Source organism: Pantherophis guttatus, chromosome 2 (assembly GCF_059756535.1).
Source record: "Pantherophis guttatus breed Tessera chromosome 2, ASM5975653v1, whole genome shotgun sequence".
Lineage (NCBI taxonomy): Eukaryota > Metazoa > Chordata > Lepidosauria > Squamata > Colubridae > Pantherophis > Pantherophis guttatus.
The window spans coordinates 27,225,940-27,244,826 of record NC_142064.1 but is presented as its reverse complement, the minus strand read 5'-3'; the positions used below and the strand labels follow the sequence as shown (position 1 = coordinate 27,244,826).

Genomic DNA, 18,887 nt, shown 5'->3' with positions numbered 1-18,887 from the left:
CCATGTGGTCCTCTTCATCAATAAACCCTCTTTTCAAACAGCTTTCATGTTTCTTTCTCCCCACTTGGAACTGAACCAGGTGGATATTTCTTCCAAAACAAGTTTAAGATTTGCATTTTAGTTTCAGAAGAGCTCTTTGTTGCCGAAAAGTTGCAAATCTAAAAAAAAAAAAAAGATGTTGTGCAAGATAAAAAAAAACTTTTCTTAGTACTGAAGATAAAAATAGCCTTGAGTTGAACTGCTCTCCTGGAGAATATATGGCAATATCCAGACAAGTTTTCTTTTTGGCAACAATACAGAAGAGGTGTGCCATTGTCTTCATTAAAAACATTTTAAAAAATTTCATCTAGCTATAAATTTGGATTCTCTGGGACCTGTTGACTAGACTAAGATCCTTGCCTAGTTTTGGCCCTAGAAAAATTCAGACAGATACTGCCACCAGCTGTGACTTTTCTAGCTTCTCTTACCAGGAAGGAAGGAAGGAAACCAAATGCTTTTAGCTAGCTGGCAGACTTTCACGCGTGTTCCCTTTCCCTTCACTCTTTAACTTAAACCAGGTTTAAGGTTTCTCAACCTTAGCCACTTTAACCAGTGTGGATTTCAATTCCCAGAATTCCCCCGTCACGGGAGATTTTTCTACACAGGTGTGTAGAAAAATTCAGAGGAATTAGGAGAATCAGGAGCAACGCAGTTTCCAAAGGCTGCTGTACTTGAGCAATTTTGGGACGAAACTCCGCCTTCCTTGCGACTCTGAATTGGGTCGGGGCTTATCTTTCCTTCCATAAAATGGGCTGAAATATCAGCTGTTTTAAGGTCTTGTGATTTCTCTGCAGAGAGAAATAATGAGAATGGAGTTGTTGTTTTTTTTTATGTTGCATTTTAGTGAATGGCTCATTTAATTAATCCCTATCCGGGTAAATCCCTAGGCATGCCTGGCCCAGCTTTCCCATCAATTTGGTTGTGACTGTTGGGAGGCGACGGGTACGATAGCTCAAGGCACCCAGCGAAACTAAAACCGCCTTCCGAATGCTTAGCGCCCTCTATGTGCGCTGGAACTACAATTCCCAGGCTTCCTTGCAAACACGGGCCCTTGCGTACGCGAAGGATTGTAGGAATTGTAGTCCCATGGATTGCTGTAACTCGCAGGCCTGGGCCAAAAAGCAGCTTTAATGAATCGCTTTATGCTTGTGAATCGATCGACCCGTTTTACAAGAACCGATTCTCCCAGATTATTTTACAGGGCAAATTACGAGAGGGGAAGAAAAAAAAAAAAGTTCAGAAGTCTTGAGTTCAATGCAAGCCCGCGGGCGTGCGAAAGATGCATTTTAAAGGTGCTAAGTTTTGCAAACCGCCTCCTCCCCCCCCAAAAAAATAAGTTAATAAAATTTTCCAATAACTAACATTTAGTTAATTTCTAATTAATTCTAAATATCTAAATTTTTCTAAAGGTACCCGACTTGTTTTCAAACTAGAACCGACTCCCGTTGGAAGCCTTGCACACACCCACCCGCTCTGGAGAGCCAACCCAGGAAAGGTGGAGCTGTTTGGGGGTGGGGGTGATGTGCGAAGCGATTGGGCTATAGAAAGCGGCGGTGAGCGCTGTGCCCTTTGGAGCCGCAACTCCTCCTGGGCCCGTCGCAAAAAAAAACAAAATAGTGGCTAGCGGAGAAAGGGCGATCTGTTTCGGGGCCTCCCCAGGGTCGGCGCATCGATGAGCTGCGAGGTACGCCAACTTTAGCCGGAGTGAAATCTGCGCGCGACTCTTTTTTTCCGAAAGACGCAGACCTGCAGAAGCTCTCGGAGCCTCAGTTTGTCCCTCAAGCCGAATCCCCTGTGGGGGAGAGAGAGAGAGAAAAAGAACTGGGTCCCCATTGAGGGCCGGGCCCCCTGCGCCTGATTTATTTAGTTATTTATTTTGCTCAAACGTTGCCGTGTGTGCAATGTTGAGTCCCGGCTTTTCCCTGAAATGGGTTTGGATCGAGCCTATGAAGCTCAGCAATAACCTCGCAATCATTTCGCAATAACCTCGACTCCCCTTAGCTCCGGCCACTTCAGGATGGTGGACGCTGCAGCCCAATATACAGTGGTTTCCAAACGTTATTGATAATGCACCTAACAGAATAGCCTAGCCTAGCCTAGCCTAGCCTAGCCTAGCCTAGCCTAGAATAGAATAGAATAGAATAGAATAGAATAGAATAGAATAGAATAGAATAGAATAGAATAGAATAGAATATTATTATTTATTAGTTCAATTTATTATTGGTTCAATTTATATGCCGCCCTTCTCCGGAGACTCAGGGCGGCTTACAATGCGTTAAGCAATAGCCTTGATACTTTTGTATATACCTGCTTAGTAGGGCTTTCGGGGCCCCCCCAAGCGGTGTTCTTTTTTATACAAAGTCAGCTTATTGCCCCCACAATCCGGGTCCTCATTTTACCTACCTCGAAAGGATGGATAGGATAGGATAGGATAGGATAGGATAGGATAGGATAGGATAGGATAGGATAGGATAGGATAGGATAGGATAGGATAGGATAGGATAGGATAGGATAGGATAGGATAGGATAGGATAGGATAGGATAGGATAGAATAGAATAGAATAGAATAGAATAGAATAGAATAGAATAGAATAGAATAGAATAGAATAGAATAGAATAGAATAGAACACCATAACCATTTAGTATGATAGACTTGCAGGGCCAGAACAATATGTAACATGTCTACAGTGGTGCAACATAATATAATGTAATGTTATGCACGTATAGGTATATAGGATTGTGTGTTTGTTAGTAAGATCTATTGGGTTATGGGTTTTTTTTTTCTTTTCTTTCACTTATGAGTTATTGAGATGTATTTTGTATTTGGGAGGCTGCACTAAGGGAGGCTCATCCAATCTCATTGTATGCATATTGTGCATTGACAATAAAGGTTTGAATTGAATTGAAAAAAAAAATAGAACAGAATTTGATTCGAATTGAATTGAATTGATTTGAATTCTTTATTGGCCAAGTGTGATTAGACACACAAGGAATTTGTCTTTGGTGCATATGCTCTCTGTTCATAAAAGGACAAGATACATTCGTTAAGAATCATAAGGTACTACACTTAGTGATAGTCATAGGATACAATAAGCAATCAAATCATACTAGGAAACAATATCAATATAAATTGTAAGGATTCAAGCAACAAAATTACAGTCATAAGTGGGAGGAGATGGGTGATAGGAATGATGAGAAGATTAATAGTAATAGTAATGCAGACTTAGTGAATAGTTTGACAGTGTTGAGGGAATTATTTGTTTAGCAGAGTGATGGCATTTGGGAAAAAAACTGTTCTAGTGTCTGGTTGTTCTGGTGTGCAGTGCTCTATAGCGTTGTTTTGAGGGTAGGAGTTGAAACAGTTTATGTCCAGGATGCGAGGGGTCTGTAAATATTTTCACAATATTGACTCGTGCAGTATACAGGTCCTCAGTGGAAGGCAGGTTGGTAGCAATTGCTTTTTCTACAGTTCTAATTATCCTCTAAAGTCTGTGTCTGTCTTATTAGTAAAAATGCTGAACATGCATTTTTATGTATGATTTCTTATACATTATGTGCCTGTACCAGTTTACTAATATGTACATTTTACCACCTATGCATATAGATATATATTCTGTGGATTCTGTAGCTTCTTGAATTAATTCAATTTAGGGGGGAGGGGGAATTAGGCGAATAACAGAGCTTCTAATATTTCTTGTATATCCCCACTTTGGAAGCCACTGACTGCATTGTCTGCCTATATTTTGAAATGTTGAAGTACCCATGAATTTATTTCATAAGCGCTTGTAGTTCTGAGCACTTTTCTTTTGACTCATTATTCTAGTTTTGAATGCAGCTAATTATAGTCCTTGGTGTCTCACTCTGATTCTAATAGAACGGTGTGGAGTTTTTGAAAGTAATTTTATCTCTACATTTCTAATCTCTAGAGAGTGTTTAAAACTTGTTTGACAACTCTCCTGTGTACCCATCCAGGATGAACCACATTTTTTTTCTGGAGTAATTTTAGTTCTTGCCAGGGTTGTAATAGCAAAGAAGGAGTACTTCAGCTCCTTTGCCTTTGATTAGTTGGGAGTTCATGGGAGCTGGAGTATTTTGAAGGTTCCCTCTCCCTAGCTGTGGGATATCAATGATACATTAAATCAGAGGTATCCATCAAGAGAAGGTAAATGATTATGATTGCCAAATAGGCTTTTTTAACCTCTCTGCCTTAAGTTGTATGTAAACAGCATAATTGCAAATTGAATTTTGAAATGCTTTGCCTTCTAGGAGATATGGAACAGAGTTTTAAACACTTCCTTCCTGTCACCGTTACTGCATCAGAATAGTCCAGACCACCAAAACCATGCATATTAACACAACCTTTATTGTAAGATGACATTAACAGAATCTTGCAGGTCTGAAAGCACTTCTCCCCTCCCTTGTCTTTACTTTCTACGGAATTAGGAAGGAACCTTTCTGAGATGCTTTCTCCATTCCCATTCTTGTCTAACCGCTGTTTTAGACTGTAGGTCCTTCTCCCAAAGTCATTCTCACATTATAGTCACCTCTGTGCCCAAAAAGTCCTTGAAATTTTTGCTTCCATTTTTCAGTGATTGCACCCTTTTTTGAGGACATTCACTTTTTCCCAAACGCCATCACTCTGCTAAACAAATAATTCCCTCAACACTGTCAGACTATTCACTAAGGCTGCATTACATTACTATTAGTCTTCTCATCGTTCCTATTACCCATCTCCTCCCGCTTATGACTGTATGAATGTAACCTTGTTGCTGGTATCCTTACGATTTATATTGATTGTTTCCTAGTATGATTTAATTGCTTATTTGTATCCTATGATTATCATTAAGTATTGTACCTTATGATTCTTGACGAATGTATCTTGTCTTTTTATGTACACTGAGAGCATATGAACCAAAGAAAAATTCCAATTACACTTGGCAATAAATAATTCTATTCTATTCTATTCTATTCTATTCTATTCTATTCTATTCTATTCTATTCTATTCTATTCTATTCTATTCTACTCTACCCTACCCTACCCTACCCTACCCTACCCTACCCTACCCTACCCTACCCTACCCTACCCTATCCTATTCTATTAGGGCAGGATACCTTTTACAAGGTACATACAGGTGCATATTATTCTCCTTGTATTTCAGAAACCCGTTCCTTGTAGTTTTGAATGGTTCCATTACTTTAACTTACCCGTTGTTCCAAACCTGAAGCTTTAATGTGTCGATTTAATTTTAGTTACAATGGAATACAAACGAGATCCATATGGGCTTAAATCAGAGGTGGGCTTAGCGTTAAATGTTTTTACCTTCTTCTTGAAAACAGGTCACAGTGCTGTATTTTGCCAGAAGTGCTGAATTAGCAGGGCTGCGTACAGAGAACATTTCTGTACCCCAACGAATAACCTCACTGCAGCTGTGGAGAGAAATTGTCAAGAGGCATTCGAGGTACAGTGACGCGTATCGGTAATTGATGCTTTCCTCATGCTCTTACAATAAGGGGCTTTGCGTTTTGCAATTCTTGCAATTCTTACACACAGAATTGCAACTTTAATGTCATGACACTCCATTGTCATCTTCTATGGTGACCAAGAAGTAGTCATCCTTGGGCCATACCCTCCCCCACCCTGCAATCAAGTAAAAAGGAAAGAACAAAATGACAATTTTTTTAAAAAAAATACACAGACATGGCCCACAGCAGTTCCAGCCAATCTAGCCCAGGGCCTCAAAAGAACAGTCAGCCCTAAGGGTTCACAATCCGGAAAGATGACACCATCTAGTTCAGGGGTCTGCAACCTTAAACACTCAAAGAGCCATTTGGACCCATTTCCCACAGAAAAAAAAACACCAGGAGCCACAAAACCCTTCCCGTGCCTGACTATTTCTTGAACGGCCACAAAACTAACATATGTAGTTGAATTAAATGTTCTGTTTTCTTCTGAAACTTTTCTTTTCTTGGATTTATCCATGGTTGGCCTACCGGGTTTGAAAAGCTCAATAAATCGCGTGCCGGTGGGTGTCGCACATTGGCGGTTGTGATGCATATTTTGAGTGACAGAGAGCCACAGCAGAGGGGTGAAAGAGCCACATGCGGCTCCAGAGCTGCAAGTTGCTGACCCCTGGTCTAATTGAAGAGACCCAAAGCCTTGTCATCTTAGACTGACCAGGCAAACCCAATGGGAGATAACCAGGTCCTGGGCCATGTAGGGTTCCGTAGATGATGACAGAACCTGGAAGGCATAAGAAGCAAACTGGCAGACCATGCAGCCTTGCTGAGCAAAGCTGCAGTATGGGCAAACATGTCTTTCCTTGTGCAACTGTGGGCCAACTGAAGCTTAAAGAGGTTTGAGATGACAAGAGCATGGGTCACTGTCCAAAGAGCCTCCTGATCCAGGAAATAGCACAACTGGTACCCTGGTACCCTGCAAAGGCACATAACCCCCGAATGGCTGGTGACATACCTCCCCCCCCATGTCTCTTATTCAACTGACTTTCTACATAGAATTGAATCAATCAAGAATGAATGGATGAATGAATTTGGAATGTTGCCAATCCCCCAGCAGTCTTTTTTTAAAATCGGAGCTTTGTGACTGGTTTTAATTGACTCAGTAGCCATTTTGGGGATGGAGACCCCTCCCATGTGCATTTTGTGAGACCCTCAAAATTCATTGAGCAGAATCCAAAATACATTGAGCAGAAAAAGTTGCAGAAGCAGATCAATGATTAATTTTTATCACTGTATGTTTCCTTCAGTCTTGCCGATATCGAAGATCAAGTTATCTTTGCCATTTGTCAGGAGTACGTACCCCTTGGGGATCAGCAATTCATCCTCCACACAGGGGACGAAGTTGCCATCATCCCACCTCTTAGTGGAGGTTAACTCTAGAAAGATACTCACAGGTATGTGTTGGTGTTTTGTTTTGTTAAAATATCGAATCTGGAAACTTGATGATGGGAAGGAAGATGATGATGATGATGGACAAGGAGAAGAAGGAGAATATCAAGCTGTTATTTCTCTAGAGAGCTTTGAGTTTGGTTTCCAAAATGTGCTTCAAGCAGCTATGTCTTTTCCTGCACGGTCTGATGCAGCTTTTGGACATCAGTTTTAACGTGCTGCATAAATGAAGCAGTAACATTGTAATGACATTTATTGAAAATATATTCATGAAGAATAACTTAAACCATAACCTCAAACTGATCATGGCTATAACTCCCAGAATTCCCAGACATGATCTTTGGCTGTATTATATAGAGAAGATGGGAGGGAAAACACAACTGAAGGGCTCCAGATTGAACAGTATGACAGTGCACATTTAAAAAATAATTTGGAAACAGCGTTTTGGACCTTATGCCATCCCAGTGTCTAGCACTGATGGTGTTACCTAGTTTGGGTAATGAAATGCCAACAAGAAAGAGGAGCCTGTAGTACAGTGGACTAAAGCACTGTTATTAACATCTGCTGTTTGTAATTACTGCAAGTTCAAATCTTACCAGGCTCAAGATTGACTCAGCCTTCCATCCTTTCTAAGGTAGGTGAAACGAGGACCCAGATTGTGGGGGCAATAAGCTGACTTTGTATAAATATACAAAAAGTATGAAGGCTATTGATTAACGCATTGTAAGCCTCCCTGAGTCTCTGGAGAAGGGCGGCATATAAATTAAAGCAAAAAAAAAAGAAGAAAGAAAGAAAGAAAGAAAGAAGGAAGGAAGGAAGGAAGGAAGGAAGGAAGGAAGGAAGGAAGGAAGGAAGGAAGGAAGGAAAGAAAGAAAACAAGCAAGTTCAGAGAGCATTTCAACCCTGATACAAATATTCTCCTTTATTAGGATCCTGATCTGAACTCAGACCAGAAAGGATCCATAGGATCCATTGGTTAAGAGGCTATAATATTTCTTTGAGGAATAGAAATTAAGTAATTTAATTTAATTTAGTTAATTAATTAATTAAAATAGTGGCTAAGGCTTCAGGCTAGAAACCAGGAGGGGTCTAGTCCTGCCTTAGGATGAAATTAATATCAGTTATGCTCACCACCTTGAGTTATTCATAAAAATAATAAAGGTGAATTAAAAATGAATGAATAAACAAATAGGGCAGTAATCCGGCTTGTAACCTGTGATGTAATTTAATCTCCATAGCCAGGATAGGAGAAACTTGCAAATTAATCATTGTATCACCGTTTACTTCTAGAGAAATCATGAATGAAATTGAGGATGAACCCAAGGATGTGATTCAATTGAAGTTTGAGAAGCTCTCATTAGATGAAGTAGCAGCCCTGGTCATTTCTCCCTGCTGTGGAGCTGTATCTTTCTTTGTAGGTAGGTCTGACACATGAAACTCTTAATCAGAACTGAACCCACTTATTTTTTTTAAAAAAAAAAGAACTTGGAGATTGAAGGTTAGATAAGCAGTTGTAGGAGCCAATGGAACAAGGCTGTTTTAGACCAAGCTTAGAACAAGGAAAAAACATCCAAACTTAAAGAAAAAAAAAGTTCTTAACCTTGAGGATTGGAATCATTTACAGAGAAATAAAATGGAACTTATAGTTCTGGCAGCTGTGAGAACTGTCACTGCCAGGAAAGCCTGGAGCCTTTGGGGCATCCATATACCCAAAACAAGTCTTGATGCTGCACATGAGTTATGTGCTTTTGAAGGCTTCACCTTGATTACACATGCATATGGTTGGTTTGAGAGAAAAAGTGGTGCAGTGGCCTAGAGGTGGCGCTCTCGCCTCATAATCAGGAGGCTGTGTGTTCGATCCTAGGTAGAAACAGGTATTTCTCTCTCTGGGCACACTGAGAGTATATTTGCTGAACAAAACTCCGCATTGGTGACAGGAAGGGCATCCGGCCATGAAAACATTCTGCTAGCTCCATTCAGTTGACCAGACTCCACCCCGCAAGGAATTATGGGATTGTTAAAAGAAAGATGATGATGATGGTTGGTTTGAGAGATCTCGGATGACATGTAGCGCATCTTATCTTGAAAAGAATGGAGGGTTCAGCCTGCAAAGTTGTGTTAGAACAAGTTTGCATGCCTGAACTAACTTCAATGGTCTGAGTTGGTTTTTTTTTAAGGGGGAGGATTGCAACAGTTACAGCAGTGTGTTGCATCCCTAAAATAAAAATATGGAAGACTAGTTTGAGAAGCGCTTGTACTAATCTCAGTTATCTGATAAGTCCTTGAGAATTCCCACAACACATGAAAACATTGAAGTGGAACACATTTAGCCTAGTAGTGCCCCATCTATCCTTTTTAGTAAATAAATATTTATTTATTATATGTAATTCATTTATTAATAAATGCAATGCTAGAAATTAAATTTAAGCCTTTTTGTATATACAGAGCAAGTATGTCATTGTTGAGCTTGGCCCCTATTAATAACTGGCATTATTGGAGAATGTGTAACTGTTAGAGAATCTGTGGCCAAACCTTAATGTGGTTGAGAGATGTGTGAACTCATTGCAGGTCTGTAGCCCACAGCAAAATGTTAGGCAGAAACTAGCTTATTGGGGCTTATTCAGAGCATGGGCAAAACCATGCTTAGCATAAAGAGAAACTCTTAATTTCTAATTGTTAAAGCTTCTGTCAAGCTAAACTTCTCACCAGCCCAGAATGTCTTTTAAGGGTTGTCCTTTTGTTTCAGGCACCACAAGGAATAACTTTGAAGGGAAAAAAGTCGTACAGTTAGAATATGAAGCCTACACAACAATGGCAGAAGCTGAAGCGAAGAAAATATGCAAAGATATTAGATTAAAATGGCCTTCCGTGAAGCATATAGCAATACATCATCGACTTGGGTAAATACACTCAAAGCATATGCTCTTCTTGCTTTAAGATTTTGTGCTTGTGAATTTGATAGAGACAGATTTATAGGTAAGCATTTTAGCCTCCTTTCTGGATGAGGCCATATGGATTTAGATGAACAGAGTTGGAAGGGACCTTATAGGTCATCTAGTCCAACCCCCAGCTCAAGCAGGATACCATTTCTGACAAATGGCAATCCAATCTTTTCTTGAAAGTCTCAAGTGATGAAGCTCCCACAACTTCGGAAGGCAAGCTGAAGGCAAGATTGGTTGATTTTTCTCACTGTCAGAAAGTTCTTCCTCATTTCTAGGCTGAATCTCTCCTTGGTCAGTTTCCATCCATTATTCCTTGTCTGGCCTTCAGGTGCTTTGGAAAACAGCTTGACCCCCTCCTCTCTGTGGCAGCCCCTCAAATATTGGAACACTGCTATCATGTCTCCCCTGGTCCTTCTCTTCACTAGACTAGCCAAAACAAAAAGAAAAAGAAAAAAGAAAAGAAAGTGGCCTCATAGCACTAAATTTTATCTTACTCTTACGGCAGCTCTCAGACATTTCATGCTTGATTCCTCATTCAAATTCCTCATTCAAATTAAGGGTTACATTTGAGGATAGGTATAGTCTCTGATCTGATCCTTGTTTGTTCTGAACGTTGGCAATGGTGCAGCTTGTCTTCAGATTTAGACTTTCTTATGTTGTGGTTCAAGGGAGAAAAAAGTCGAGGTGGAAAATATTCCAACTGGAATGAATGTACAGTATAGATCAGTGTTCCCTAACCTTTTTGACACCGAGTGCCAAAGTGGGAGCCCACATGTGTGCATGGGGGAGCACCAGAAACTGGAAGAGAAGTTCCCCGGCACGGAGCTGAGCTTCTGGTTTCCGGCGTGTGCATGCGTGCTGGTCACCTGGTCTTCCAGTTTCCAGAAGCTCCCGTGCATGTGAAAACAAGGAAGAGCAACAGGTGACGGCTGGCGTGGCCGGAGAGATGGCTTTGTGTGCCACTTCTGGCACATGTGTCATAAGTTCGCCATCACACGTATAGATGAATTGTAAGCTAAATTTGAGAACCATTTTAGAGTAGAGCTGCTCACTTTTTAAATGGCATCTCTTCTGTCTTTTCAAGTGCATCCACTTGATTAAAAAAAAAATTGGTTGGTTTCTCAGATGAGGCAAACATTTGGTTCAGCAGTGATGGCTAAGAGATACGTTTTTTTCCTCCTATTAACACGGGGTGTTAAATATTTATGTATACATCACCCCTTTGGATCTTGTGCCACTCACTTCCCTGACTTAGTTCTGTTTTCCTGACCAGCCTGTTTTCTGAATGCTATGCTTAGCCTCACTGTTGCCATCCATCTAGGAAAGGTTGATTTTCTTTGGTGTTAATGATGTTCGGATCTTAATTTTGAGCTCCATTGTGGTTGTACATCAAAGATTACCTGTATAAGGGATGGAATAATGACTGACAGGACCTCTGGAATATCCCTAAAAAATTATTTGGGGTGGTGGATTATTTCTGCCTTGAAACTCTTAGGAAAGAAAACTCTGCTTTTCTCTCCCTGATCTAAATGATTGCATCAGGCTGTTGCTGCAGATGTTGTCTTCTCTAGTTCCCCTTAATTTGTTTTCCTGTCGAATCTTACCTTGGAACACATAATCATGAGACATTCAGCTTCTCTAATTTGATCTTCCTAGAACACAGCCCCTCTTGTTTATCTATGTCTGTGAAGTAGTTGTCAACAAGACCTTTTTTTTTTTGTCCTTGAGAGATTACACTAATGTGGCTAAAAGCCACCGCTAATGTTACTTTTCACATTCTCTTTAGTTTGGTTCCCATTAGTGAAGCCAGCGTGATTGTAGCCATCTCCTCCCCTCACCGAGCAGAGTCTCTCAATGCCTTGCAATATTGCATCAATACTTTAAAAGCTACTGTCCCCATATGGAAAAAGGTATGTGCGTAACTTAAAGGACTTTTGTTTTGAAAAAGAGTGCAGTGCTGAACATCACATTGTCCACAGGTCAGTTTCCCAGAACCCGTTTATTTCTTATCAAATATGTTTGTCACCCATCTCACCTTGAGGCCTGTGCTTATGCCTATGCCATGGTCTGGCTTCCCCCTGCAGAGTTGAAGGCAGGCTCCCACGATGGTAGATGTTTCTTCTTCCTCTGCTGTTTTCTGACATTGGAAAATTTTAATTTCCTAAATGGAGGTTCAAAATGGACCAGATATTTAAAACAGTATTCTTATAATATAATATTATAAGAACTCTTGTAATATTCTACAATATTATAAAAGAGCACAAACTATTATTTATTGAACCAATGTACTTGGACTTTAAATTAACTAGAGCTTTATGCATCAAAGACAAATTTCTTGTGTGTCCAATCACATTTGGCCAATAAAGAATTATTCTATTCTATTCTATTCTATTCTATTCTATTCTAGTCTAGTCTAGTCTAGTCTAGTCTAGTCTAGTCTAGTCTAGTCTAGTCTAGTCTAGTCTAGTCTCTAGTCTTCTATTACTCCTACTCCTACTCCATTCTATTCTATTTTAGTTTATTCTAGTTAGTCTCTAGTCTCCTATTCTACTCCTACTCCTACTCCTACTCCATTCCATTCCATTCTATTCTATTCTGTCTAGTCTAGTCTAGTCTCTAGTCTCCTATTACTCCTACTCCTAATCCATTCTGTTCTGTTTTAGTCTTCTAGTCTCTAGTCTCCTATTCTACTCCTACTCCATTCTATTCTATTCTATTCTATTCTATTCTATTCTATTCTATTCTGTCTAGTCTAGTCTCTAGTCTCCTATTACTCCTACTCCTGTTCTATTCTAGTCTAGTCTCTGTTCTCCTATTCTACTCCTACTCCTACTCCTACTCCTACTCCTACCCTACCCTACCCTACCCTACCCTACCCTACCCTATCCTATCCTATCCTATCCATTACATTACACTACATTACATTACATTACAGTTTTGCCAGCCTTGTTCTATGAAACTTGATTCTAGTAGTAAAAATGTGTACCATTTTTGTGCCTGATGTGAATATCCATTCATCTTAGAGAAAATAATATTTAAAACAGCCCTCTCTCGCAACTTAAGTCTAACCAGTGGCTGGTCTGAACCAGTGTTTCTCAACTATATCAACTACATGTGGATTTTATGTTTCAGAATTCTGCAGCCAGCTTGCTGGCTGGGAAATTCTGGGAGTTGAAGTCCACACATCTTATAGTTGCTAAGTTTAGAAATATTGGTCTAAATAACCTTCATCCATTTAAGAGGAGAGCAGGTGCAAACGTCCTTGCCAGCCAAAGCCAGTATTTTGAATTTGTGTTCCTCTATAATGTGCATACTTTCTACTGATCATTTGGAGATATCCCCCTGGATTGATGTTGAGCAGTCTATAGATGTTTATATATTTGATCCAGAGAATTGATACACTTAAAAACAAACAAAAACGTGCTGCTTGGGCCTCAGGAAAGAAAGTCTGCATGGGACACAAATGCCAACTTTTTCCTATCTCATCAGATTGGTACTCAAGCTATTTCTACAACAGGGGGCTTTATGCACAGAGAACATACGTGCATCTAGTATGTTAAAATGTCAAGGCTCTTTTGGAAAATATCTTGCTTATTCCTAAATTGTATCTACATTTTTTTTCATATTTTAATTCAGCCCTGACAGTAAGCTAGGGAAAAAAATGTAGATAGCAACCGCACTTAGACTTACATACCGCTTCACAGTGCTTTACAGCCCTGTCCAAGTGGTTTACAGAGTTAGCCTATTGCCTCCAACAATCTGGGTTCTCATTTTACCCACCTCGGAAGGATGGAAGGCTGAGTCAACCTTGAGCCTGGTGAGATTCGAACTGCCAAAATTGCAGGCAGTCAGCAGAAGTAGTACTGCACTCTAACCATGCGCCACCTCAGATAAAAGAGTCAGCTTTGTAACACAATTTCTCTTACCCATGATGTTCTTTGCTTACAGGAGGTATATGAAGAGGACTCTTCTTGGAAAGAAAATAAGGAGTGCTTTTGGATCAAGGGAGAAAAATAAAATATTAATGTGCCAAAAAAGAAAGCAGAAGAAAAGCTGCTTCAGGGTGTTAAACTGAACTGGGAAATTCAATTCAGTTTTTGGTAGATCATTTTTAGAGATACAGGAAGTATTTGCAACATGGCCAACTGTTTAAAATATACAATCTTTAGATTTCTTTCTCTTGTGTTGTTAAGCCATAATCCTTAAAGCCAGGACATTTCAAAAATAGAATTGTATTCCAAAATTGAACTTGTACAAATTATGATTCTCCAACTTTGAAATGGAATGAGATAATGAAATCTTTTATCCCAGTTATTTAGGAATATTATTGCTTTCACGGGCTTCTTTGTAATCATTGTCTGTTTATTCTTTTCGATCAAATTTATGTTTTGAGTATCTCCAAATTCTTGTAGTAGCTGAAGCATTGTAATGTTTGTTAAATGTGTGTTACTTTTGCTCCCTATCATAAATTTAGGTGATTTGCCCAGTCATCATAAAATTGAGGTGATGGTCAGAGTGTTCTCTAATTCTATTAAAAATATGGAAACAAAATTAAAGTATTTAAGTATGCAAAGTGTTATGGGAAACAGTTCAAAATTTACAACCATTTGACTTAGAACCATTCATTTATCAACTGTTTGAGGTTATAGTGGCACTGAAAAAAGTGATTTGCAACGAGTCAACTCTGACGATTGTCATGTGGCCAAAATCCCCGCACTTGGCAACCAGCAGGCATTTATGAAGTTGCTTATCCCGGGGTCATTTGATCACCATTTGTGATGTTCCTGGCCAACTACCGACAAGCAAAGTCAGTGAAAAATTTGGATTCACTTAATGACTGCACGATTCATTTAACTGCAGTGATTTGCTTAACAACCATGGCAAAAAGGGTCATAAAATTGGGCACAGCTTAACAACTTCATTGCTTAGCAATGGCAATTTAGATTCCCCGTTGTGATTGTAAGTCAAGGACTTGTACATCCATGTGCTCTCATGAACCAAAGCTAGGTAAGAGAATGTACATTGTCTATTCTACACAAACGTAAACTTTGTTGCTGTTTTGGCACCTTTGAGTCCATGTTGATTCCCGGTGACTGACTGGGTAGGTCTGAATTTAAGATTTCAGAATTGGTTTTGCTATTGTCTCCTTCCTAGGGATGAGAGATAGTGACTGGCCCAAGGTCACCCTGCTGACTTTGTGCTAAGGCAGAACTAGAACTCAAGTCTCCCAGTTCCTAACTTAATGCCTTAACCACTACACCACAGGTGTCAAACTCACATTGTTATAGCGGCATCACATGACATATCAGGACTTCCCCCCCTTCGCTAAAACGGGCGTGCATGTGGCCAGAGCGTGACGCATCCGGCCCACGGGTTGGGAGTTTGACAGTGCTGCACTACACCAATCTGGCTTTCTTAGCAGGAAACTGCATTAGGAGAATATAAAAGACCAGCAACAACAAACTTATGAAGTGTATTTTTGCAAATGCTGCTTATTTCCATGCAAACAAGTGTACTCCAAATTTTTGAACCAAATAATGCCCTGACGTTCCCTGACCATTCTGTATCTCCTAAAATGCATGCCTAATAAAACAAAGAGAAACAAAGTACAGATAGGTAGATGATCAAACAATATACTTCTGTCTGTATTAGCTAGTTTTCCAGACAATATAATTCAGCAATGAAAGTCTACAGTGGGATGGTTTCAAAATTTATTCAACAGGATTCATCTCTCTTTAGAACACAAGCTTCAGTATATTCATTTGTTTTGGTACAAAGTGCAAAATATACATAAAAGGCTTTGTCTGTACAATACCCCTGTTTACTGAATTGCTATTTTTTTTTAACGAAAATAAAAAAATACAGAAAAGTACAAAATTGTTACATACATTCTACAATATTATAAAAGAGCACAAACATTTATTGAATCAATGTGCTTGAACTTTAAATTAACCACAGCAGTTAGGTTCACATAAGCTGCTTACATTTTTGCCTGCCTTGTCCTAGGAAACTTGATTCTAGGAGTAAAAATGTGTACCATTTTTGTGCCTGGTGTGAATATCCATCTTACAGAAAGCAATATTTTCTACATCATATCCAACAGCAATGAAAATGCTTGACTGGAGCAGAATGGTAATTAAAATTCATCAGGAACATTTATATTAATGCTGTTGGGATGTGTAGAGACATGATGAATCAGACTTATAGTTAATTATGTTAGGCTGGAGGGGAACTCAGCTGTTTTTCTTCCCCATGCAAACATAAACTGAAATTTAAAAAAAGAGTCCTGGTATTTCAGTGTTAAACGAAAGTAAAGATAATAATTTATTAGTTATTTTCAACAGAGGTAATATATTACAGGTAAAAGTCTGTATCTTCCAGTGTTACGGACTTGAGTCATTCAGAAGTTATGCCTTACTCTAGTCATTAAGAGTTTACTGCTGTGTAAGGCAGTGAGGGGATTCAGCCAGTTCGCACCACTTCGGGAGAACCGGTTGTTAATTTTCTGGGCAGTTTGGCAAACTAGTTGTTGGAAGAAATCTTTAGGGCAGAGAACCGATTGTTAAATTACTTGAATCCCACCACTGCTGTAAGGGTATAAGTGATAGGAGCATATATGCTTCTGATATTAGTCAAGAATGCAGAAACAGTGGTATAAATGGCTGCAGCTAGGCAGAATAACCTAATTCCCCATCAGAACATTCCAATTTCAAAATTAAAATGTTCCCCTTAAAGAATAATGCAATGGGTTCCGAAGGATGGGTTTGAAGATTTTAAGTACATGCAATATAGTCAAGAACAAACTTAATGGATAAATAACATTGTAAACAAGAGTTAAAGAATTTGCACACTCCAGATATGCAAGAGGAAATTAAACATACAATTTGCTCCTGTTCTCAAGAATACTTGTCTCTTGCTTCTGCAACATCTAATAAAAAAAATCCAGCTATTTCTGTTCTGAAAGCTTAATATGCTTCAAATCCCATTAAAGTAATGCTCTTTGGAATCTTATAAAAAACACATTTTTTTAAAAAAAACCCACAGATTTGCCATCTTGAAAAGTGTAATGAAAAGAACAATTGGTGAAACATAAATTAATTAAGGGATAAATTAAGTGATAAATTAATACTGAATTGTTTTTTTAAAAAATTAAACATTTTTTTTTAATTCTGAAAAGATCTAGAAAATTACTAGTAGTCCTTGCTTAGCAACTTCCTCAAGCAGCTACTGTTTGCAGTTATGACCTTGCTGGAAACAACTTTACACCAAACATCACATTTGTGATACTCACTCTCTCTCTCTCTCTCTCTCTCTCTCTCTCTCTCTCTCAATCAAAAGCACAGTCATGGTCATGTAATTTTTAACTTGGTAACCACTCTGCTTAACAACCAAGTTGCCAGTCTCAATTGTAGTTGCTAAGGGAGGAATTGTACGGTAGTAGCAACTGTAGTTGCTACTAGTGTTATGGAATGGTTAATCCATGTCTCCTGGAATAAAACACAAATTATTGGAAGACAGAATGTTCAGAAATTAGTACCTTAGTCCTTTACAAATACTGTTTTACACCAAGAATTGTAAAATAAGGCCAGCCAATCTGCTCTCCATTTCATTTGGTTCATAAATGTCCTTAAATCTAATTAAATCTTCAACAGTTTTGTGATAGAGACATAAACTCTGGGTTTTTTTGTTTTTTTTTGGCTAGTATACATTGAAGGTTCTGGAAGCTGGTATCTAAATTATAACATTTACTGCTTCAGAAAACCTGACTGCTCCTTAAAACCCTGAAAAGAAATCGAGTTTCCTTTTATTGTTTATTTGCTTATTTCAAGAGCTATTTGAAATAAGCTCTTGAAGCACCACCTAGAAAAAAGAGCTAAAAAGGCATAAGAGCTTTACATGTTGTATAAAACTGAATTAAAAATTTCAAAGTGACGTTTTGATTAGTATTGCATGTGGATGTCCTTATATCAATATAGCACTTAAAATAAAATCAGTATTCAATAATTAACAAAGGTTAACCAGTATAATAAAAACCAATCAGAATGAATGATTCATGAATGTTTCTACATGATTTTAGAATGTCTATTCTTAATGTACAGTTTATTGTTACAGTTTGGGTACGCAACCAGTACTAGGCCATGTCATGCTCTTAACATGACATACAATATTGCTCTAACACAGCAATCTTCGCAATCACATCTCCAGCTTTTTTAGACAATGCCTAAACTAATAAGTGCTATCCTTTCTTTGGTGCCACAATAAGCTACAAATAGTTGTATACTCTTGAGCAATTCTGTGCTAAGCTACAATGTTCCTGTTCACATGTCATATTTAGTCACAAGTAAACCAACCAATTTATGGTTTAATGTAATATCTGAATCCAGATACCGATTGTGAGGAGCTAGCACTGCTCAAGGACAGGATGAAAATAACAGGTCCTGTTATACTGGTAAATAAAGACAAACTATTCCACATGTACCCTTATCAAGGATACAAAGCAGTATTCCTGATAGATTTCAGCATTAGTTCTGGCCCTGCCAATTTAGAGGATCCATTATTAACAGTACAAAATATAAAAACAAAATCTTTATACAACTGTAAACAAAAGCCCAAACCGACCAGCAGTTATATGTATAATATTTTCACTTATAAAAAACGTAAAACCTTTTAATAAGGCACTCGTAGAAATTAAACAGTGTGGATTGGAAACACTGTTTGTGGCTCAAGATTTGTACATTCGGGAATATTTCTGCTCTGTTTATTCTCTGTCTTTAGTAAGTCCCGTAATCTCATCCATATCTTCCAAATCTGTTCCCATTTTCTTGTATTTTCTCTTGAAGAAACCAAGCTGCAAGAAATTTTTTGAGAAGATTTATATTTGGTATTATTTAATGCTAGAATGTAGCATCAAGGATAGGATCCAGTTTCTATTGTTCTTCAACTTTGATTTTTAGTAATAGGTTGTTGTCTGCCCTTTAATCTAAATTTGACAAATCTTAA

The 18,887-nt window shown here is 38.7% G+C and overlaps 3 protein-coding genes across 3 annotated transcripts in view; 2 read left to right on the top strand and 1 right to left on the bottom strand.

Annotated features, from left to right (window-relative positions):
- The first annotated feature begins 1,542 nt into the window (after positions 1 to 1,542).
- On the top strand, positions 1,543 to 6,930 carry LOC132711505 (molybdopterin synthase sulfur carrier subunit). The gene is made up of 3 exons (XM_060690701.2): positions 1,543 to 1,723; positions 5,377 to 5,498; positions 6,804 to 6,930. Exons 1-3 carry the CDS (start codon positions 1,712 to 1,714, stop codon positions 6,928 to 6,930), a joined length of 261 nt encoding a protein of 86 aa, XP_060546684.2. The 5' UTR covers positions 1,543 to 1,711.
- Positions 6,931 to 8,241: 1,311 nt separating this feature from the next.
- LOC117679179 (molybdopterin synthase catalytic subunit) lies at positions 8,242 to 15,764 on the top strand. Its single transcript, XM_034440858.3, has 4 exons — positions 8,242 to 8,363; positions 9,692 to 9,845; positions 11,674 to 11,797; positions 13,836 to 15,764. Exons 1-4 carry the CDS (start codon positions 8,243 to 8,245, stop codon positions 13,902 to 13,904), a joined length of 468 nt encoding a protein of 155 aa, XP_034296749.2. The 5' UTR covers position 8,242; the 3' UTR covers positions 13,905 to 15,764.
- ITGA2 (integrin subunit alpha 2) overlaps positions 15,585 to 18,887 on the bottom strand; it is a 77,064-nt gene continuing 73,761 nt past the window's right edge. The window contains exon 30 of the mRNA XM_034440857.3: positions 15,585 to 18,735. Coding sequence (XP_034296748.2) covers positions 18,646 to 18,735 — 90 coding nt within the window. The 3' untranslated portion in view covers positions 15,585 to 18,645. The remainder of the gene's footprint in view (positions 18,736 to 18,887) is intronic.